Source organism: Kwoniella dendrophila, chromosome 4, assembly GCF_036810415.1.
Source record: "Kwoniella dendrophila CBS 6074 chromosome 4, complete sequence".
NCBI lineage: Eukaryota > Fungi > Basidiomycota > Tremellomycetes > Tremellales > Cryptococcaceae > Kwoniella > Kwoniella dendrophila.
This window is the reverse complement of record NC_089479.1, coordinates 1,923,900-1,945,944: the sequence shown is the minus strand read 5'-3', so window position 1 is coordinate 1,945,944 and position 22,045 is coordinate 1,923,900. Positions and strand designations below refer to the sequence as shown.

At 37.4% G+C, this 22,045-nt stretch overlaps 7 protein-coding genes across 7 annotated transcripts; 3 read left to right on the top strand and 4 right to left on the bottom strand.

The window, feature by feature from the left end:
* Nucleotides 1-42: 42 nt before the first annotated feature.
* L201_003807 (uncharacterized protein) lies at nucleotides 43-2,125 on the bottom strand (the record flags this gene model as incomplete). The annotated part of the gene is made up of 10 exons (XM_066219558.1): nucleotides 43-239; nucleotides 341-563; nucleotides 637-755; nucleotides 823-1,039; nucleotides 1,112-1,201; nucleotides 1,255-1,358; nucleotides 1,431-1,492; nucleotides 1,580-1,716; nucleotides 1,808-1,942; nucleotides 2,048-2,125. The coding sequence occupies 10 exons, from the start codon at nucleotides 2,123-2,125 to the stop codon at nucleotides 43-45; spliced, it is 1,362 nt and encodes a 453-aa protein (XP_066075655.1).
* A 2,092-nt stretch (nucleotides 2,126-4,217) lies between these two features.
* On the top strand, nucleotides 4,218-6,780 carry L201_003806 (uncharacterized protein; the record flags this gene model as incomplete). Its single annotated transcript, XM_066219557.1, has 10 exons — nucleotides 4,218-4,328; nucleotides 4,409-4,612; nucleotides 4,734-5,041; nucleotides 5,132-5,170; nucleotides 5,228-5,251; nucleotides 5,313-5,690; nucleotides 5,805-6,139; nucleotides 6,222-6,379; nucleotides 6,451-6,675; nucleotides 6,751-6,780. 10 exons carry the CDS (start codon nucleotides 4,218-4,220, stop codon nucleotides 6,778-6,780), a joined length of 1,812 nt encoding a protein of 603 aa, XP_066075654.1.
* A 789-nt stretch (nucleotides 6,781-7,569) lies between these two features.
* On the top strand, nucleotides 7,570-11,372 carry L201_003805 (uncharacterized protein; the record flags this gene model as incomplete). The annotated part of the gene is made up of 12 exons (XM_066219556.1): nucleotides 7,570-7,898; nucleotides 8,045-8,197; nucleotides 8,295-8,905; nucleotides 8,991-9,086; nucleotides 9,247-9,490; nucleotides 9,555-9,744; nucleotides 9,806-9,875; nucleotides 9,951-10,108; nucleotides 10,182-10,329; nucleotides 10,394-10,715; nucleotides 10,778-10,889; nucleotides 10,956-11,372. 12 exons carry the CDS (start codon nucleotides 7,570-7,572, stop codon nucleotides 11,370-11,372), a joined length of 2,850 nt encoding a protein of 949 aa, XP_066075653.1.
* Nucleotides 11,373-12,265: 893 nt separating this feature from the next.
* Nucleotides 12,266-13,419, top strand: L201_003804 (uncharacterized protein; the record flags this gene model as incomplete). The annotated part of the gene is made up of 5 exons (XM_066219555.1): nucleotides 12,266-12,430; nucleotides 12,517-12,678; nucleotides 12,743-12,976; nucleotides 13,084-13,184; nucleotides 13,299-13,419. 5 exons carry the CDS (start codon nucleotides 12,266-12,268, stop codon nucleotides 13,417-13,419), a joined length of 783 nt encoding a protein of 260 aa, XP_066075652.1.
* Nucleotides 13,420-13,871: 452 nt separating this feature from the next.
* L201_003803 (uncharacterized protein) lies at nucleotides 13,872-14,901 on the bottom strand (the record flags this gene model as incomplete). The annotated part of the gene is made up of 5 exons (XM_066219554.1): nucleotides 13,872-14,003; nucleotides 14,120-14,253; nucleotides 14,331-14,441; nucleotides 14,560-14,728; nucleotides 14,806-14,901. The coding sequence occupies 5 exons, from the start codon at nucleotides 14,899-14,901 to the stop codon at nucleotides 13,872-13,874; spliced, it is 642 nt and encodes a 213-aa protein (XP_066075651.1).
* Nucleotides 14,902-16,675: 1,774 nt separating this feature from the next.
* L201_003802 (uncharacterized protein) lies at nucleotides 16,676-17,871 on the bottom strand (the record flags this gene model as incomplete). Its single annotated transcript, XM_066219553.1, has 6 exons — nucleotides 16,676-16,770; nucleotides 16,838-16,919; nucleotides 17,092-17,274; nucleotides 17,506-17,517; nucleotides 17,596-17,652; nucleotides 17,728-17,871. The coding sequence occupies 6 exons, from the start codon at nucleotides 17,869-17,871 to the stop codon at nucleotides 16,676-16,678; spliced, it is 573 nt and encodes a 190-aa protein (XP_066075650.1).
* A 464-nt stretch (nucleotides 17,872-18,335) lies between these two features.
* L201_003801 (pyruvate dehydrogenase complex dihydrolipoamide acetyltransferase) lies at nucleotides 18,336-20,430 on the bottom strand (the record flags this gene model as incomplete). Its single annotated transcript, XM_066219552.1, has 6 exons — nucleotides 18,336-18,844; nucleotides 18,918-18,992; nucleotides 19,078-19,303; nucleotides 19,383-19,865; nucleotides 19,976-20,181; nucleotides 20,358-20,430. 6 exons carry the CDS (start codon nucleotides 20,428-20,430, stop codon nucleotides 18,336-18,338), a joined length of 1,572 nt encoding a protein of 523 aa, XP_066075649.1.
* Between the last annotated feature and the right edge of the window lie 1,615 nt (nucleotides 20,431-22,045).

The window sequence follows — 22,045 nt, the reverse complement described above, 5'->3', positions numbered from 1 at the left end:
TTACCCTTCCAAAAATCCTAAAATATTTGATGTCAAACTAATTTACAACTGTCTACCTAATAATTCTTTAATTTGAACCAATTTACCAGTTTTGAAACTTTCATTAGCGGCTAAACCAACAGCCATAGCTAAAGCACCATCAGTTTGATCTGCTGATAATCTATTAATAGGTGATTTATGTTCTTCTGAGCCTGGAATTGGACCAAATATCTGATCTAACATTGCTTCGTCACCACCACCTGTTGAACAACAATACCATATTAGCGTTTATTCTATTAATATAGATGAAACTTCTTAATAGAAATCATGAAGAATGATTGATGATCGATCAAACACTCACCATGACCACCTGTAGCCCAAACGAATGGTACATCTTCTTTTTCACCCCATAATTTTTGTAAAGTGATTTTATTATGACCTTCATTCTTCAATGCTTTTTCACCATGTACAACACCTTCAGCACCACCACCTTTTTTACCTGCTACTCGGTGTGTAGATTCAACAACTTCTACTTCTAATCTACCTTGATCACCATTGAACATCACTCTATATCCTTCCCATGGCTAAAGATCAAATTAAAAAATCGAGTCAATATCGTGTATGATTTTGAGAATATATATTGGGATAATTACTCACACTATAAGCAGTAAGATGATATGTCATATTGACACCAGATTCATAATGTACTAAAACCGACATATCGTCTTCAATCGTTATATCATTTGCGAAAACGTTCATATCTCTATGGTAATTATCTTTATAGAAACCAAATAACATCAGCAAACGTACTATTGACTTGTATTAGCGAAATTCAATACTCACCAACATGTTCAGCATCATGATATAAAGCTTTCAAACCAGCATCATCCTCCAAATGAATTGCGAATGGATCATCTTCAGCTTCTTTTGATCCCCTTGCTCTATCATAATCTCTTGCCCAACCTGATTTTTTACCTTGATCTGTACCATAAAATGATAATGCTCCCATACCAAATACTGATGCTGGTTTGGATTGAATCCAGAAATTGACTAAATCGAACTGCAGAAAACAGGTAGCATATCAATATAAAGTTCATTTGAAAAAAAAAACTAGATAATATATAACACTTACGTGGTGAGATGATTTGTGAACCATTAAACCACCTGATCTGTCTTTGTATCTGTGCCATCTTCTGAAATAATCGGCACCGTGAACGGTATCCTAAGAATCGGGATTAGCCATCAATACCTCTTTCTGGATAATATTCAGCTCACAAGTAACCATTCAAAGTGAACAGATTTGACATTTCCGATTTTTCCTTCGGCGATTACTTCTGCTACTTTCCAATGTACAGGGTTATATCGATAGTTGAAGAGGACTATACAGTATGATAGCGTCAGTATAGACGCACAGAAACGTTCTAAGGGAAGGCATATGTCCTATAACTCACCTTGTACAGATCCGTTATTCTCTTCTACAGCCGATAAAATTTCTTTACATTTCTCCACATCGCTATGGTGTAGGAATCAAAATACAGAAGTCAGCTGATCGTCATCATTGTTTTCGATATCCTCATTCAAGTCGAGATTTTTTACTCACGTTGTCATAGGTTTTTCAGTTAATACCTTGATACCCTTTTTGATAGCTGGAACAATATACAAATCATGTGTATAATCGATTGTGGTAACTACCAAAATATCCAGTTTTTCATCTTCAAGCATTTTATTGAAATCTTCCTATATTTCGTCAATTCATCTAGGTCAGCGTTACCCTTTCATATCGCTTTTCTCCAGAAAAGAATTACAGTGCGTTCCGACTTCTACTTACAGCAGCATATTTCCTAGCTTCTGATCTACCATGTTCTTTCAATAAACCATTATGATGTTCCATTCTATCTGAATTTGTATCGCATAATGCTACTAATTCGAGCTGTGGTCGAGCAGCGATGGAATGGGTGTAGAGCTGTTTGAGAGCGACACATTGTTAGCACAGTGCGAATGGTGAACGGACCGAAAAGATGCTAAGGTTTGACTACTAGCAGTCGCAGAAGGGGAAGGATATACTGACTCGAGCTCTGTGTCCAGTTCCAACAATACCGACTCTTCCAGCCAATTTAGCTTTTCCACTTTGAGTAGATGATGACATGTTTGATTATCTTGTTTCAGTATAGGTACAATGGTTTGTCGAAGTTGTCGTAGAAGCTTCTCAAGCTCTTGTCAATGATGAAGAAGAAAACATACACTGTTATGTGCGATATTGTTGAGTATTTATCGACATCATATATCTCTAACAGCTGATAGCAGACGGTTTATTGTTGATCCGTACACGGGCCGGTAAACAGGTCCGGTTCCCCCGAAAGTGGAGGTCATCCCAGGAAACATGACCTTTTGATTGTTATCGTACTGACTTTCTCCTATGCTTACATGTCTATCATCTTGAGAAAGAGGTCGTGAGTGGAGGTCATCAGAGTATGCTCTTGATATTTGGGTGTCATGAGAAGACAAGACGAGATGAGTTGTGAAGAACACTATCCTGGATATCCCTCCATAGAAATATCTCTATCGGTGTCTCGTCAAACTATGACAATGAATGGTGAATATGTATAGGCAGTACAAACAGTTTGATATTAACGAGAATCTTGAAGATAGAACAAGCAAGCTGGAAATATTATATGACCTTGCTGTTGTGTTAAGAAGGCGACGATACAAAGTCAATGTAGAGTTGTAGAAGCAACAACAAGGGATCACCATATAACGTAAATGTTTATTTTGAGTGTATTAGTTTCATCGGATATCTCCGTCGGCTCAAAACACCGCTTTCGGGTTTCAGATAAAGGTCTAAATCATTATAGGACGATTACTGGCTCTTGTTCTTCTTCGTATCAACAAATCTTCGTCAATGCATCGTCATATCTGCCTATTTGGATTGATAAGATGACTCACCGACATATATCAAGGCTCAGTGAATATAATTTGAATCACAGTCAAGACATCATGAATATATTCATCAACCCAGCAATCTACACCTCTTTCTCACAGAAATCCATAAACGTCGCTTCGCACGTAGGCCTAAACGACCAAATGCTTGTAACATCTTCAAGGAGTTCAACGGCGTAGTGTAATCTAGATTCTATCAATATGAACTGCATCAGTCAGCTGTCAATCGTGGCTCGCAGGAATAATCCAATCTGATCCCGCAATAATCGACAAGGTCAACAAGTCAAACTTCCAATTCACAGGCGAAGCATTTTGAAGTTGAAAGTAAAGCAGGTAGATAGAATGCTGAATCATATATGTTTGAACCTGTTTACCCAACCCAATAAAAGACTGACATTCTGTAAACCGGTTAAAACTCTTATCGGGAATTGCGATAATCGTCAGGCTACGATAATTTATGATATAGTTCAGGTACAATAGATGAATTCTAAGGTAAAATTGTGGTATAATAAGGGTAAGTTCTAACTCACCTTCACCTCTTATCCAGACAATTTCACAATAATATCCAGTCATCGTTCAAAGATGAGGACTTTCTCATAGATGCTTCAGGTTCTCGTTTCTGCAAGTTAGAACATTTGAAACCCACTTCTACAGTACACACTGCATTTCGGGATCTATCCGTTTGTTTCACCCTGATCCAGGAGATTTCTAACAGGGCATGTGTTTGCTTCCTTTTCGCTAATTATGTTTATTTTTCGTTTAATCCATCTATCTTAATTTCATCATCATCATTATCATCATTCAACGTCGACAACTTCATCGCATACAGGATCTATATATTCAAATGCATAAAACATTCAACATTCAGCATTACAAAAGCGCACTGACCATGCGGATTGATAGTAACGATGATTGGGTCAAAGCGCTGTTTGTTTTTCGACTTGTTTATGTCGATCAACTATCCAACATATACAGGAAGTACCTTTGATAATCACACTGACAATATGGCTTTTCATCGCCTTCTTTCCTTTCCTTTCTCTTTCTATCTCTATTTACGGTGTTTGAGTTTCTATTTTGCTCATCATTCCTTCTAAATCGTCCTTCCTCTTCGTATTCAGCTTTACATCTCTACTTTTACAAACTTGCATTTCTGATAGATTGATGATTCTCACTGTTACTTATCAGTTACCAGATAATTCTCGTATCATATCCAGCTATCCGTCTTGTTTTAATCAATCTCTTTACTCTTTCTGACAACAGCTTTATTCCTCTACCTACTGTGACTGACATCCTTAGTCACCATGGCATATCAACCAGTCCCATACGACGATTTACCACCACCTCCACCACCCAAAAATCACCATGGAAATGCTGAAGCTGGACCATCTTATGCTTATCTGCATTCTCGTACAGTGGGTATTGGTTTTTCAGCTGTACTGGTCTTGATGCTCGATATTCATCAGCTGACGTGATATCACTTTTTCTTGAATAGGTGTCAGATCAAAGACGATATGGACCGAGTGTAACTGCAAATCAAGCTCAACCTTCATCTTCCCTTCTACCCTCAGCTGGTCAACCTGTAGGAGAAGATAGAAGACCATGGGGAACAGGTGAACATGTTGGTTATGCTGCTTTCAATGGGAATCCAGAAGACGATGATTGGTTACATAACCCAGATCCGAAAAGGGATGGAAATGTAAGTTGCCGAGCCCACGTAGGAAAGTTCAACTCATTTCATATCTGATACCTCTCGAGACCTACTGCATAAGTTCAGCTTGAGAAGGAAGGCTGACGCTATATTGCTTCCCTTCCTATAGCATGAGAGAGGGTCAATCCTGACGTTAAGAGGAGCTACAAATATAGGATGTTTAGTATTATTAGGTATAGGAACAATAACCTTATTTGCTGTTTATCCGATGGTGGATTTTTATAATAGTAAACATATCAAAACACCTAATGGATCATATAATTTAGGTGGAATCAATTCAACTGGACAAAGACCACAAATAGTAAATTTACCAAGTATGATTGATGAAGATACACCGGTTGATAGTTATACGAGGAAAGGGTTTGATGGTGAAGATTATGATTTGGTTTGGAGTGATGAGTTTAATAAAGATGGACGGTGAGTCAAAGTACTGTATACTTTAGATGATCAGCTATCACACAGGTTGAGTCCGAAAACCATAGCTGATTGATTCGGGCCTCTTTCCAGGACGTTCTTTCCTGGTGATGATCCGTATTGGACTGCTGTGTGAGTTAGTAGACGGTTCGTACCTCTACCGGATAACTAACTCTCATCGTTTTCTAGTGATATCCATTATTGGCCGACTGGGTGAGCTAATATTTGCGTAATTGGTATGCAATCCAGCTAACACCGTTTCAACATATGGTAGTGATTTTGAATGGTACGATCCTTCAGCAGTAACGACGAAAGATGGTAATTTAGTAATAACGATGACTCAAGAGGATATACATGACCTGAATTGGAGATCCGGTATGCTACAATCATGGAATCAACTTTGTTTTCAATATTCATTCTATATAGAAGTCAGAGTATCTTTACCTGGAAACAATAAAGTTGGTGGGTTTTGGCCAGGTATATGGACAATGGGAAATTTAGGTAGACCTGGATATGGTGCTTCAACTGATGGTCTTTGGCCTTATACGTACGATTCATGCGATCTTGGTACATTGAAAAATCAAACAAATCCTGAAGGTACGGGTCCTGCTGCTGCTTTGACTTCTGGTTACAATGGTGGTGTTGTATCCTAGTGAGTTGTTATTTTCATTTCGTTGAGCAAAAACAACTCTCGTATATGTTTCGTCTTACCATCAGAGAAGCTCTGACTAGATTCCTGATCAAACGCTGATCGAACCATCAATAGTCTCCCCGGTCAACGTCTTTCTGCTTGTACATGTAAAGGAGAAGATCATCCTGGACCCGACGAACATCATGGTAGAGGTGCACCTGAAATAGATATATTGGAAGGTCAGATTGATTTATCGGTTTTTAAAGGGGAGTTATCACAATCATTCCAAGTTGCACCTTTTGATGAAGCCTATCAATGGTTGAACACTTCCAAAGGTGCTGAAGTATACGATAATGATAAGACGAAATTCAATTCCTATATTGGTGGTATATATCAAGAAGCTGTATCTGCTTTGACGCATGTAGACTCAAATGGATATCATGATGCTGGAGGAGGATTTGGTATACATGGTGAGATGTTTTTTGCCTCGGCCCACCATCTCGCTGCATGTTATTTATTCGATTACTCATGTTTTTCTGACTGCTTTACTAGGGGTGGAAGTTTACGCCAATCCAAATGACAGAAAGGCAGGACATATCACTTGGGTAGCAGATGGAGCCAAAACATGGACTGTACATCCTGCTGCTGTTGGACCTTCAAAATCTATGGGTATCGGACAACGTATCATACCTGAAGAACCAATGTCTATGGTGAGTGCAATCTTACCTAGCTATTTTTTTTGGTGTAGCCAGTATCATAGCTAATCCTGATGCTTTCGTAGATCATCAATTTCGGAATGTCGAATGGATTTCAACCTGTCCATTTCGATAAGTTAGTATGGCCAGCTACTATGTTAGTAGACTATGTCAGAGTTTACCAAAGGTCAGATGGGAAAATTGGATGTGATCCTGCAGATAGACCAACAAGGGAATATATAGAAAGCCATATGGATGCTTATACAAATGCTAATATGACTACTTGGGCTGCGGCCGGAAAGACTATACCTGTGAGTATTTATTGCGCCTGCTCAGCTAACAACTACATCAAATGTATCATGGAAAAGCTGATAGCTCTAATGTAGAAAAACTCTCTCATCGATAATTGTAAATAACAACCCGATAGCGTCAACGCAACATTTTATCACGACTCGATCACGACAGTCTCATGACTTTAAGTTTCAACGATGCTGGCTGTCTATACCTTTGACATAAATAGACACCTTTTGTCCATCCTTTCACTTTACATATGTTTCCAACGGACTATCTCGCATTTATGTGTTACGACTTTCCATAGGTTTTTTTGATTTTTCTTCATTCATGCTCTATGCCCCTCGCATTAAGTACTGCACCAGTAGTAATAACATCTGTACAAACATATATGTATCACAATCATGATCACCAAAATCTCATAATGATATCTAACCAAAAATGTTAATACTGTACGGTGATAAAGGGGTAAACACGTGGCAGTGACTTTGCAGATCCTCTCGTTCGTGCTGTGACGCGCAGATATCAAGTTGTTGTATGCTCGTATTTATTGCTATTTCCGTTGCGATAATCCTTTGTCTTTTGAACAAAGTACTCCTTTCTCCATATTTTTGGTGTATCAAGAGGAAAGAAGATTGACTATCAATCATATTTCTAACATCTTGATGAGAAGTCAGCTGGACTAGAGATCTTTAAACATCAAAAACATCAACTCGGTTCCCAATCACGACGTGGAACTTTCTTGTTGTCAAGCAATTTCACCAACTCACACTCATTTCAACATCAATCCCGTCAAACACTTCAGCGATACTCTATACAGTTCTTTTGAACAGTGAAGAGTTTCTTCTATTCCAACTTAACTTCATTCTAGATAAGATCATTCCCCCTCGTATGACAAGGTCTACTATTCAACAATGTCATCTCAAACTCCACTAACTCGACGAAACCTACCTTTATCCGCACCAATCTCTGCTCCAACCACACAACCAGTACAACAATATCATGCTCAAGGTCAATTTGGCATTGGCAGTGGTAGTTCAAATAAACCAATAATAGAATCAGATGCAGATACAAAATTACGTACACATTCTGAAGGACCAACTTCTACCAATGTAGCATTTGGAGGTAAAAGAAGATCAAATGCAGGTAAATTAGGTAAAAGAGAATATGCAATTTTAGCTGGTATTATGATTATTGGTTGGTGGGTTAGATTATATAAATTAGGTAGACCTGATAGTGTTGTGTGAGCTATGTTTTCCCTTCTTACCCTACCTACAACACAACTATACTTCCCCGTTGTATCACATCATCCCTATCTTTATATTGAATCATATGGCCAAACAGTTTGAAAATCTAATAACAACGTTAACATATTTACGATCCTTTCAGATTCGATGAAGTTCATTTTGGTGGTTTCGCTACCAAATACTTGAAGAGAAAATTCTTCATGGATGTTCATCCTCCTCTAGCTAAATTACTTATTACTCTAAGTGCTTATGTCGGTGGATTTGATGGTAATTTCGATTTCAAGGATATCGGAAAGTGAGTAATTGAATTCAGATACGGTCTCATGATAATGTAGTTCAGCTGTGCCATGATGATAGACTTGAAAGCTGAATACTTATTCCCTAATTTTTAGAGACTATATCGAACCTGGAGTACCATACATCACCATGCGATTTTTCCCTGCTATATTAGGTCTTGCTTTAATTCCATTAACTTTTTTAACAATCATTGCACTTAAATTATCATTAGCTACAGCAATATTAGGTTCTTTATTAATTGCATTCGAAAATGCTTTAATTACACAATCAAGATTAATTTTATTAGATTCTTTTTTGGTTTTTTTCACTGGATTAACAACATTATTTTGGATAAAATTTTGTAATTTAGATTCTGATGGAAAATCTTTTTCAATTGATTGGTGGTTAAACCTAAGTTTAACTGGTATATCTTTAGGTGCAGTCGTATCATGTAAATGGGTTGGTTTGTTCACTATTGCAATGATTGGATTTAGTACAATTAGACAATTATGGTTATTATTAGGTAATTTAAAAGTTACTCCAAGACAATGGATTAGACATTTTGCAGCAAGAACACTGTGTTTGATTGTTTTACCAATAACATTTTATATGTTAATGTTTAAAATTCATTTTTGGATCTTGAATGAATCTGGAGATGGTGATGGTTTCATGTCTTCTGAATTTCAACATACTTTACAAGGTCACGGAATGGAAAATACCTATGCAGGTAAGTTCCCATCTTATCTTATTTCACTTCTCTCTTAAAATGCAACAATAGAAGATGCTAACGGTAATCCTGTCCTCAATACTAGATGTTGGATTTGGCTCGAAAGTCGCAATTAGGCATGTGAATACTCAAGGTGGATATTTACATTCTCACAACCATGCTTATCCAGGAGGGTCCAAGCGTAAGTACATTATATGTCATATTGGCCCTTCTACCGCACTCATCTACTCGAAGATGTTATATCTCTTTTCTTTCCTTTTCCTTCTTCTTACCCTTTTCCTTCCTTTTTTCATTCATCTTCTGTTATATCGTCAAAAGCTGACCTATACCCTTCATTTCAGAACAACAAATCACTCTTTACCCTCATCGAGATGAAAACAACGTTTGGAGAATTGTCAATGCTTCTACACCAGACGGTCCAGCCTCTTACCCATGGGATGAATTACCAATAGAATACGTTTTAACAGGTACCAAAATTAGATTAGAACATGTTATAACTGAAAAGAGATTACATTCACATGACGTTAGACCACCAGTCAGTGAAGTTGACTTCCAAAATGAAGTTTCAGGTTATGGTTTCCCAGGGTAAGCTTTCTCTTGCACGTCATTTCCAGTGCACAATAAACTTATTTTTGGGTTTGTACTTCAGTTTCGCTGGGGATGCAAATGATGATTTCGTTGTTGAAATCGCTAAGCAAACAAGAGGAAGAAGAGATAGAACAGCTAGACATAGATTGAAATCCCTAAGAAGTCAATTTAGATTAAGACATGCTTTAACTGGTTGTTATCTTTTCTCACATAAAGTTAAATTACCTGATTGGGGTTTCGAACAACAAGAGGTCAGTTCGGCAGTTAGGTTCCGAGCAAATGGAACGACTGAACTGATGTTTTGTATTATAGGTTACATGCAATAAAAATCCTACTTGGGAAAATTCGTTATGGTATATTGAAACCAATGAACATGCTCAGTGTAAGTTACCGATGTCAGCTTCTCGAAAGTAACGCTCTTGAAGGGTCCGAAACTGATCATAAGGTATCATTCTAGTACCGTTTGATGCTGATAAAGTAAACTACGAACGACCATCCTTCTTCGAGAAATTCTTCGAGCTTAACGCTGTTATGTGGAGAACCAATGCTGGTCTTACCGACAGACACGCTTATGATTCTAGACCGCAATCATGGCCTGTGTTACGAAGGGGTATCGTGAGTGTATCTTCCTCTGCTCAGCTGAATCAGTATCGTCATCCGAACATACAGCTGATAAAGACCTCATTAGAACTTCTGGGTACAAAATCACAGACAAGTTTACCTTATTGGAAATCCAGTAATTTGGTGGTCTAGTACTTTAGCTATCGTAGCTTACTTAGGTATCAGAGGTTTAATGATTGTCAGAGCTAAGAGAGGTTTCAGAGATCTACATCAACGTAAGTTTAAGCTTTATAACACATCAATGGACTGATCATAATTCTAACCTTGCTTTGATTAAAGCCAAAATCGCATTCTACGATGAAGTCTGCTCTTACCTCGTCATCGCTTGGGCATTACACTACCTTCCTTTCTTCCTTATGCAAAGACAACTTTTCCTCCATCATTACCTTCCAGCACTATACTTTGCCGTTTTACTTTTCTGTACAGTATTCGATTACATCACTTCTGCTATTCGACCAAGAACCAGAATCCAAGTTGCAGCTGTTGTTCTCATTTTAGCTATATGGAGTTGGAATCATTGGAGTCCATTGACTTATGCCGGACCATGGACTAAAGGTCAGTGTGAGAAAGGTAAATGGTTGAAAACATGGGATTTCAGTTGGTAAGTCAGCTCCACGCAGCCTACCCATTTGTGCTCAAAGAAGCTGATGATATGTTCGTTAGTAACGATTTCCATGATGATCTTGGTCAATATACAGCTATACCAGCTGTATCAAGTAATAAGATCGATTCTGCTGTCACACATGATAGTGGTGCTATTACCACCACTCTCGTTGTAAGTTCAGCTATTCCTTTCTCCCCCATGGTATTAAGATAGCTGACAATAAATTATTCTGTATAGGAGGAAGCACCTGAACCAATTCAAAACGTCTTCGAAGCCGTAGATGTTCCAGCCGAAGAGAAGACTATAGCACCTGTCGGACCACAAAATGAAGTTCAAATGCAAGAATCGACCGCTGAAGTACCACCTCAACAAGGTGCAGTAGAATCTGATGTAGGTGTGGTAGAAGATACAAGAGCACCAGTAGGAAATGATGCAGGTCAACCTGGTGTGACTGATATATCTAATGATGAAGGTGGATGGCATGGTGGTGCAGATGAAGATATGAAACATGATCATGATAATCAAGATAAACATACCCAAGAACCTGGAAAAGCTCCAATAGGCGCAACTAAACAGGATATACCGGAGATGGAATTGGATAAAGACCAAGAGAGGTTAGTTGAGGATTTACTAAAGAACGATGAGAGTGTTTAAGGATTGTTTGTGTAGAAGCCATGAGGTTTATAAACAAACACACTTAGAGTAGAGCGTAAAGAGATATCATGCATAATCATATGGCCGGAATCACCGTCTCAATATCTTGTGTAGTACGATTTGTACCTACGCCAGAACGAAATGATTACAAGGTCTCAATGATAATCGATGTCGCGCTGCTCTATATACTGACCATCCATGAGGACAAAGTATACATAATTTTTTCCCATTACTGTAACAGATCTTCTACCCTATAGGGTGATATACATGTGAAGTAACTGTATATGATCTATAATGCCGTTATCTACAACCACCCAAACGCGTATCTTTTCCCAGGTGTTTAGTGCCTTTTTGTGAATAACCACCGAGATCTTAATTAATCGTCACGTCGAATGAGGTTAATCAATTGCTTTATCTTTCCGAGTGATGTTTACTTTATTTTCCGACGATACATCTGTCACTTTAGCATGTGAACACGTACATCATCATGTAGCTGTAAAAATGTACCATTATAAGAGTCATATAATTCATATTAGGTAAGACCGACGGAAGGCGTTCAAGCTTAACATAACGTTTAGCTCTTTGTCTTGAGGATAATTGAAGTACCGAATAACTTAAAATACCTTTGGTTTTTGGTCAGTGTAAAATACACCAAGTGTTTTTGAAATTGTTTATTTAGATGCGACTGATTTTGTCAGTAAATAGTTGACAACACACATGTACCGCTCTGTATATATATATATATATACAAATGCTGAGGTGATGCTATATAATTCATAACATGATATTCTATACTCAAAACAACCTGAAGGACGATCAATATAAAGAATACTTTTACGACTATCACTTGATTCAACGAACATCGTAATACCTCAGCTATGTTATCAGTAAATATGTTAATCAGTAATTTGATTATGGCTTTGATACCTTCTTTGGGCAGTCCAAGCTCGCAATCATCGACAGATATAAATCATATTATAGGATGTACAACGTATCCAGGAGTACCTGCTGCATCTGTACAACAGGGATTATCGTATAATACTTCGAGCAGCTGCAGTGTGAGTCCTGCTTCTGCGTTTATAAGCCTATGTTTCACTGCTGAATTACTTATACTTTACGTATCCTCTCCAATTTCATTGAATAGATACATTGCAACACTCAAAACTACAGATACTCTTATTTCAGTACATCATTCAACGATCCATCCTGTTTTTGTTCAAATGATGAATCCACACATTTACTAAATGGTGATATTCGTAGAAATGATATGATTGATTGTGCTTCGATACCTGATGCTGAATATACAGTGAGTTGGGCTAAGCATCCCAACCCGTCGCTTCATTCACTAATAATTTTATGTTATCTACTAGGTAACTTTACTAAGTCCAACCAATGAGCCAAACATCGCAACTGTCCAACAGTCTACTGCTCAGACATTACATCCAACCACAGAAACAGGGTCACAATTTTCAGATGAAGACGAGCATATGACTCGGAGAAGTATATTAATGAGAAGATTAAAAGCTGGAAGAAAACAAATACAAAAAGCATATTGTCCAACGAATCAAAGTGCTTGTAAGGTATTACACGAGAATGCTTATGAGGTTTGTTGAAATTTCCTTTTTCTAAAAATTAAAATTAAAAAAATCTCGGTTTAATGAAGAAATAAAAGAACTGATAATTGTATTTATTATTCTCACATTGTCAATAGTGTATAGATACTCAGACGGAACTTGAATCATGTGGGGGGTGTACGATAGGTCTTTGGGAAGATACTGAGGTTGGACTTGGATATTCGAAAGTCGGTACAGAGTGAGTCCTTCGGACGAAATGAGATCTGTTGGATACTATTCAGTTTAGATCCGGATTAATTCGGGAGTATCAGGATATTTTAGCTGATCGAAAAACATTTTACCTATCAAATAGCTGTACGATGCTTCCCGGTGTAATAGAAGGAGAGATCAGTTGTAATTCTGGACAATGTATAGCCACAGCTTGTGAATACGGTTATAAATTAGTTGCTGGGACATGTAGTATATTTTTTTGATCAATAGCTAGGTTGAGATAGTCTGTACATCCAACAACATATATACAATTTTGGGCTTTATGGTGATTGTTTTCGTTTGTATTACTTCATTGGATAATAATGAGCATGATTATCATTGTCGTATCTAAGAAGAGAGATACCAAATATTCTCGCAGAATAACTTTCAGTTGTCACTGTTTGTCGTCGGACTGAGCCATAATTTACGATATCAATTCATGAAGTGTGACCAGTTATTATACTTGAAATAATTGAGAATCAGAAAAGTGTATAGCTAATTATAAAGTTAAAAGTATAAAGATACAGTATAAAGTGAAGGTTCAGGATGGTGGGTATGGATCAGTGAAAAACAACAGGATACGATACGATTCTTCCGGTAAAAGTAGTGCTGATGTTGGAAAGAAAAATATCATATAGAAAGTTTAATTCCTTATCGGCGGGCAAGATTCCCTTTTTTAAGGCTTGACACCAGCTTCTTCATCTACAATACCAGCTACAGGACCTCTATGACTTCCAACTGGATCTGCGAATGGATCGGTATGTGAATGAGTATCATGATCGTATGTTTTAAGTGTAGATCTCCACATCTGGTAAGAGTTATAGAAGAAGCATTGTCAGTTTGTTTGTTCTTATTTCACAAAAAAAAAGTATCGGTATACAGTCCATTTATTTAAGGCGATTAATGTGTAAATGGTTAACTCACTGAATTTCCACGTTTGATAGCTAAAGAAACTAAATAAACAGTTGTTAAAGTAAGGACAAGGAAACCAATCCAAACAAAAGCTAATTGAGCTTTAACATCTCTACAAGTTGATTTGAAAATCTTCTTCGCGATGGCTAAGTAACCATATAAATTTGTATTAGCTTATTCTATCCCATACGACAAATTTGAGTAATGCATAGAATTCACTTACCAATAGCTTGAGGATCAGCTTGTTCGAATTCAGGTAAATCGAATAAATCATCGATATGTTTACATATCGCTCTATCTGCACTTGTATATCTTGTTGTACTGATTCCGGCAGCTATAGTACAGATACAGAATAAGCAAGATAGGGATGATGTCAGCTTGACTTTCTCGTATTTAACATCACCGATTACGCCTTAAGGTTATCTATGACGAAAGAGCGAATGTGCACTTACCAAGCCAGAGAATCCATAATAAGAAACTTAAACCAACTTCATTAATCAACGTAGTTAAAGATGGTTTACCGAATCTAAGTGCAATTATAACGATTAAAGCTACTAATGTGAAAGCGCCAACGAAAGCATCATATGAATATGTTGCACTGTGATAACCTATTTTTCTAGTCTATTGTGTTGGAAAAATCAACATAAATTCGGTCAGTACAGAACAGTAAAAAGTGATAAAAATCGTTAAAAGCTTACAGTATGTTCAACATAAGCTGAAATTCCAAGTACGACTATACTGCATATAGCTACTATACCATTACTGATAAGATTCAAATTAAGTGGTGAGGGCATTTTGTACAGGTGGACAGAGGTGTCAATATAAGTTGAACAGTTAATCAATTGATGATAATGGTAATAAACTCAGTGGTTGAAGAGGGAGGGGAAACTCGATGACTAGATTATCTCAATGAACAAACGTCGAGTACTTATACTATATATGGCCATTCTGAGTTTGTTCGGCTCTCCTTTTTATCAATTCATGAGGTTGATTTTCGGCAGGTAGTAAGTACTGTAGATTGTAACATGACGCATGATCTCACCACCGCTTCTAACAATACCACCGCATACGAAATTTATTCGGCTTGGCATAAAGTGAGTGACTACTGTAAGTGATAAGCGATAATTCAAGGGAAAGATAGGAGAGAAAAGTACTTGTACTGTAGTTGAAGGGATATTGCGGATCAAGGCATAAAGAGGGAAGTAAAAGTTCAATGAGTGAATCATGTCTAGAGCTCACAGAACGCCTAACCCGTATGAGGTATTTTATATAACTTAATTGAGGAATGAGGATATGGTTTTGACCTAAAAATAGCCAAGCGAGTAATGTTAAGCCAAGCCACCAAGGTAATCCACCTTGATAGATCAGGGGAATAAACCCAGTATGAGAAGTATCACCTTTATCATCCTTATCTCGGCCGATTGTACGCGTTCAAATCGATAATTGATACAGCTTTAACCCTCTTCCTTCTCCTGCTTTCTCTCTCTAAGCTATCAGTTTACTTTAAGATAACATAACATTCATTTGTCAAAGCTGTGCTGAAATAGTGACTAGCTATGTACACTAGTAGAATGATTTCTCGTTATCAATCCGCAATTTACTTTCTCTTACTCTTTCCTATCTTCAGCCATTAAGCATATGAGGTCACCTGATGATAAAATAAAGCCGTGCCGTCATTTTGTGTCTTAGAAAGTTTTTTCTCGTACCTTTTACTGATACCCCTGTGGGACGGTCCTCATCAGGTTTATTTACTGCTACATCAGGGAAAACAACGTTACTATTGCTCCTCTCTATCCGCATAGAGTTACATACTACTTGTCTTTGTACACCTATCAAGCCGCATTCCGTTGGACGTCAGTATCCTCAACGGCCGTAAACAATGTGCTTGGTGGCATGTTGGCAAGTAGGATGGTTTATCGAAAATTTCTGGTTTATCAATCTACGAAATGTCGTCAAGTTCTTGATGATATCTTTCATAAAGTCAATGCACTACTAGGATGAGACTCTGACAATAGCCAAAACGATAGTATTGAGTAGATCAATCGCAAAGTATCACCCTGTTGCGAGAGGTTGTATAGCTATTAGAAGACTTGTACGCGCTATCATACCCGTATAAGTTCTTGATATATATACTCGCTTCTTAGATTATTGTTCAAGACGAAGCTCATAGTCGTCAGTATTGGGTTGCCCTCAATTTTGATCAATGAAATCAATGCGACTACTGTGCCTACTACAATTATTGATTGTATGAAAGCGGCAGCTCTATGTCTAATGCATGACACCCGAGTCATGGGATAATTCCGATTATTACCCTCTACAACTCTTGACGTGATTCACATATATATTGATCTTCGTATGAGCGTGAAGTTCATATTTATGGGATTATACGGATCGTGTATGCAAACATGTGCTAGGAGTTTCCGAGCCACGGGTGTAGTCATAAAGATGAGATGTAATGGTCTTTTCATCGAGCGACTGGCGACTATCCAAAGTGGTGATCAGTCATTTTAATTTACCTGAAGCAGCATCGCAATCAAGGTCAATAAAAATCACTGACAATTCTTCCTCCTATATGCCCTCAGGCTTAGCGACTTTTCTCTTTTCTCTTTTACCTGTTAATTCATCCTCCATCTCTTGATATGATACTGGTAATAATGGATTTCCTATAACACAAAACTCGGATGATTAGCATTAATTACCTTCTTCTATCTCTTGAATTGATAGACTTACCAGTTTCTGATATAGCATACATTACACCTAATTCATTTGCTGCTGTTGAGAGATAATAACTTCTCGCATCACCCAATGATAGCTAAATGGAAGAACAGAGTTGAATTGCAGAAGAATTAGTAAATTGTCCAAAAACGATCTTCCTCTCATCTGCAGTATGTTACAGTACAATACGATTCCGATCATGAGGAAAACCCTATCCACGCAAGTGATATAGGTAATTTGAATGGGTTTGACATTTTGACTTGACTTACAACTTTAGCTTTGACCAAATCACCTAATCTAAAACAATCACCCATTTTAATCTTATCTCTTTCAGTTAATCTAATATCCGTTATCCTTATAACACCTTGAAATTCTTCACTTGTTTCAGGTAATGGACGATCATTTGATGTTATTAAAGTAACGTGAGCTTGTTGGGTTGTTAAACGGGATATCTAATTCGCCAAGAATGAAACGGATAAATGAGGATCAGCATACTGGCTATGGTATCTCGGCTGCCATGATTGAAGGGAAGAATATATTGAATTGGCCAGGTCACTATCACCCTATATCTTCGTATGAAGCTGAAAGCGAGAGTAAAGCCATCCAGATCTACTTGATCTTAATTCTGCCGCCCTCTCCACTGAAAGAGTTCTGAATTGCTCAGAAATAGCTAAAACACTTACGGTACCAATGACCTGAGAGATCCAATCGATTAGCCTAATTTCAAGCACAAATAACATTCTCATACCATCACATTGAAACATGAAGCTCACAACAGATCCTACCTCAGGTGTATTATTACTTTCCTGTCTCCCTATCACACTAACTACCTATAGAGTTTGCCTTGTTTATTAGCTATTAATCTAAATTTCATTTAATATGATTGTGATATGTATTATACGTACAGATCCATCTCTTTTAGGTACACCAACTATACTAGATAATATCCTTCCATCTAATTCGTAACATCCAGAACCACATTGAGGTATTGGTGGTGTGATTAGAATAGAAGGTAATGGTTGACCAGGAAGCAGTATTGTTGATGCCATGTTGGATTTATATTTTCTGTTTCACAATTCTGATCTTTATTATGCGTATCTACTAAAGTCTCAGCGGAATTAATGGCTACAAGGTATAGAGACTCTTAGTTTGATTGTATGATTATTCCAGCAGAATGTTGAACAAGACGCAAACTCAGTTGATCGAAAACATCGAATTTAAGAATACCTCCACATCGAGGTGAAGCAAGCAACTTTTTCCCTTGCTTGAACAATTTGATTCCGTTGGTGATTTTGTACTAGTACTTTATGTGCAAAGGTAGGATGTATAAATTTTCATACAGTGTACAGTATATTATAATGGAGATATCTCATGATGTGCTCGTATTAATCATAAATAATGTGCATAAATTTGCAATTGTATATAAAAACAGCAAGAAATGAAAGAAAAGAAAGAAATCCTAAATCTAATCCAAAAAAGTCAATTTATTTCGCTTTTTTTCTGTTTTCCCGTCTTAAAGCATAAAAGTTAAAGGTTGTTCCATGTATTCTTTGAAAGCTTTCAACCATTTAGCACCTACAGCACCATCTACAGTTCGATGATCAGATGATAAAGTAGCTTTCATGATTTGAACAGTTTTGAATCCTTTTGGACTTGATTCATCTAATTCTAATTTTGTTGAAGTTTTACCGATTGCTAAAATACATGATTGTGGTGGGTTTATAATGGCAGTGAAATTATCAACACCAAACATTCCCAAGTTTGATATAGTAAATGTACCACCTTGATATTCTTCAGGTTTCAATTTACCATCTCTTGCTTTACTAGCTAATGATTTAGTTTCAGCTGAAATTGTTGCTAATCCTTTTGATCCAACATCTTTAATTATGGGTGTAATTAATCCATTTGGTGTAGCTACTGCAACACAGATATCTGCTTTTTTATATTGTCTAATTACGTCTCCTAACCATGCTGAATTGGCTTCTGGTACTTCAGCTAAAGCAAGAGAAGCGGCTTTGACGACTATAATGGGTTGATTTGTGTATTAGCTGGCTTGCTCCAGGTTGTTCCTCTTGTATTGGCTTTATCAACTCACTGAAATCGTTAACTGAAAGTTTGGTCTTTCCTTCACCAGCTTTGTTGAACATCTCTCTGAGTTTCAATAATCGGTCTATCAATAGGTTGATGTAATCAGCCTTAATCTCTTCACAATCTCGATGAATATTACGCTAGTATTGGATTCTTTTTGCACTCACCCATGTTAACTTCGACGGTCAAGTAGTAGTGAGGTAATGTTTGTTTAGATTCAGTCAATCGTTTACCAATTGTCTTTCTCATGTTTGAAGTTGGAATATCTTCGTATTCTGCTGGAGCGGCAGGAGCTGGTTTACCTGGAGTAGCAGTAGCACCTGAAGTTGGGGTTGTAGCGGCAGCTGATGATGAAGATGAAGCTGAACCACCTTTGAATTTCTCAACATCGGACTGAATAGATCGAGCGAGCAAATGTTCATCAGCATTGCATTATGGGTATCTGAGTATGAAGAAATAAGATAAAACTCACTTTAGTGATTCTACCTTCTGGTCCAGTACCTTTAACTTGAGATAATGGGATACCTTTTTCAAGAGCGATTTTTCTTGCTATTGGTGAAGCGAAGAATTTTGGTTTATCACCACTTTGACCTGATAATTCTGGAACTTTTTGACCTTCTGTACCAGCATTTCCTGATCCATATTTAGTTTCATCTGCAGGTGTACCTAAAGAAGGAGTTTTACCTTGTTGTTCAGATTGTTTTTTAAGATCTTGTTGTTGTTCTTTTGGTGCATCTTCTTCTTGTTTTTGTGCTGATTTTGATGATGATGATGATGTACCTTCAGATGATTGTGATGATGATGGTGTAGATGATGATGATGAGGATGATGATGATGGTTGAGATGATCCAGAATCTTCAGAAGCTAATTTATCTGCACCTGAAATATCATCACCTTCTTCACCAATTATTGCGATTGGTGTACCGACTGCAATACCTTTAGCACCGTCTTGGACCTATGTATTAATGATCAAAGATATGTCAATAAGCAATATCTCTATCAAGTGATTTGTAATAATTGACAATTATGACAACATATTTTGCCGAAATTGAGATAGTTACTCACAATGATTTTAGCTAAAATACCATCGTCTTGAGCTTCAACATCAATTGTAGCTTTATCGGTTTCAATTTCAACTAAAACATCTCCTGCTGCATATGAATCTCCTTCTTTCAATTTCCATGAAGCGATACCACCTTCAGTCATTGTTGGTGACATTGCAGGCATTGAGAATTTACTCAAAGCTGATGAAGGAGCGGAAGTTCGAAGGGCTGTTTAGTGTTGTGTTGTCGAAAGTGAGATGTTGATGTCATATTGGTATATGGAATATTCAATGTGTAGGAGAGAGGTAGAGTAGTTATTAACAATATATCAGTATATGATTTCATCAGATTGTTATTTCGTATAACATCTCTTCTCGAATTTAGGCGAGAAATTTACAACTTACATCTTGAGACAAGCAATTGCTTTCTCATACCAGCTGAAGCTGATCGCTTAGCAACTTGAGCGAAAGACATCATCTTGCCTATATTGCTTCCTTTTTTGAGGTGAATGAATCGGGTGAAGGTAAAGATATGTTAGATAAGGATCAAGACCAAAATTGATATAAAGATAACAATCAAAATATTGCGAGTTTGCGTTGGTTTGCATGGAATTGTTATTGGGGAACATCTATCTTAACGGTCCGCGTTCAAACTGAAAATACGAAAATACCAAAAGACCGTCACTCTACATCCGAGAGCCACACTCAACAAACACCGCAAATTCCATATATATACATGTACACGTGTTCCTATGTAGCCGGACCTTACCGCTTTGATCCTGAAGCTAGATTAAAGATCCAAGATAGGTTATATAGAATGACATTATATTATTTATAGAGATGCTTCTTCGGTTGACCATGAACAAGCTATTTTTATTATGCATAGTACGAGTACTAAAGTACTACTCAACATCGCCAGATCATATACCAATCCTGCTTGACGTCTTCACATGTCCAAGATAACGCAAATATTGCATCACGCAAAGTGACCAGCAATCTATGTATACATATATATTTTCTATATATATATATATATATATATATATATCTATCTTTCATCGACAGTAGATTCTCCTTGGTTGGCACGTGGATCAATGCGATATTCAGCTAGTCTCCAAAATCGAGATACTTGTCCCGTACAGAGCGAAGGGCCTGATCAGATGGCATCTTATCGCATCTCGGAGTAAGGCGATTGATAATCTTTGCCGCAGTAGAAGTAGTATTACTTGGATCATCTAGATTCAAAGCATCACCACTTGAAGCATTTTCGGTTGATCTTCGGAAGACCGATAATCCACCTTTCTTACTTTGAAATGCTAAACCTTCTTTTGGTACTTGTAGCTGATTGAAACGATTGACTATCGGTATCTTCAGAGATTGGAATATTCTCAATAGTTGGACTATGGATAAAAGTAATTATACTTTTCTCGCTTTTGTCATTAATCACATTGCTTGAATCGTAATTGACCAGAGATGATGAGTTTGCCATCCGACCAAACTCTTCAGGTATGTGAATATCGATATCACACCCTCTTTATGTAGGTGTCATAATGAACGTATATGAGCTAGCTGAAGAGATCAACATGTTTGGTGAAAAGATCTTGCAATTGTGTAGGTGGCTTTGAGCCGAAAGAGCGAGAAATCAATACTGATCTTTGATCCGGACAGATCTGAAGAATTCTTCTTACTAAATCCTGACAGTTATCGCCCCCTCTTACAACTCACATAATGGTCCGGATCGAACGTCTTTTTACCACAAAGTACACAAAGGACGCATCTTACAGCTGCCTTCTTTCGTGATTTCGCGCTTCGTATTGTTTTACCAAATACAGACTTCCTTTGTCGCAAAGGGAAGCATCGATTTCTAGTTCCAAGAGAAATCCCTAAGGCCAGCGGATTGAACATCAATACGACGGGGCGTAAGTGGGGAAAAACCTGTAACGTTCATTGGAGTGAATGTTTGAAGCGAGAAATGCATTGAAATTCTACGGCCATCTACAACAGAAGTACGGAATAAGTGGAAAAGAAACAAATGTTTGAATAATGAATCATGAAAGTAGAAAGAAGTAAATGAATGTCCTAGAAAATTTCCC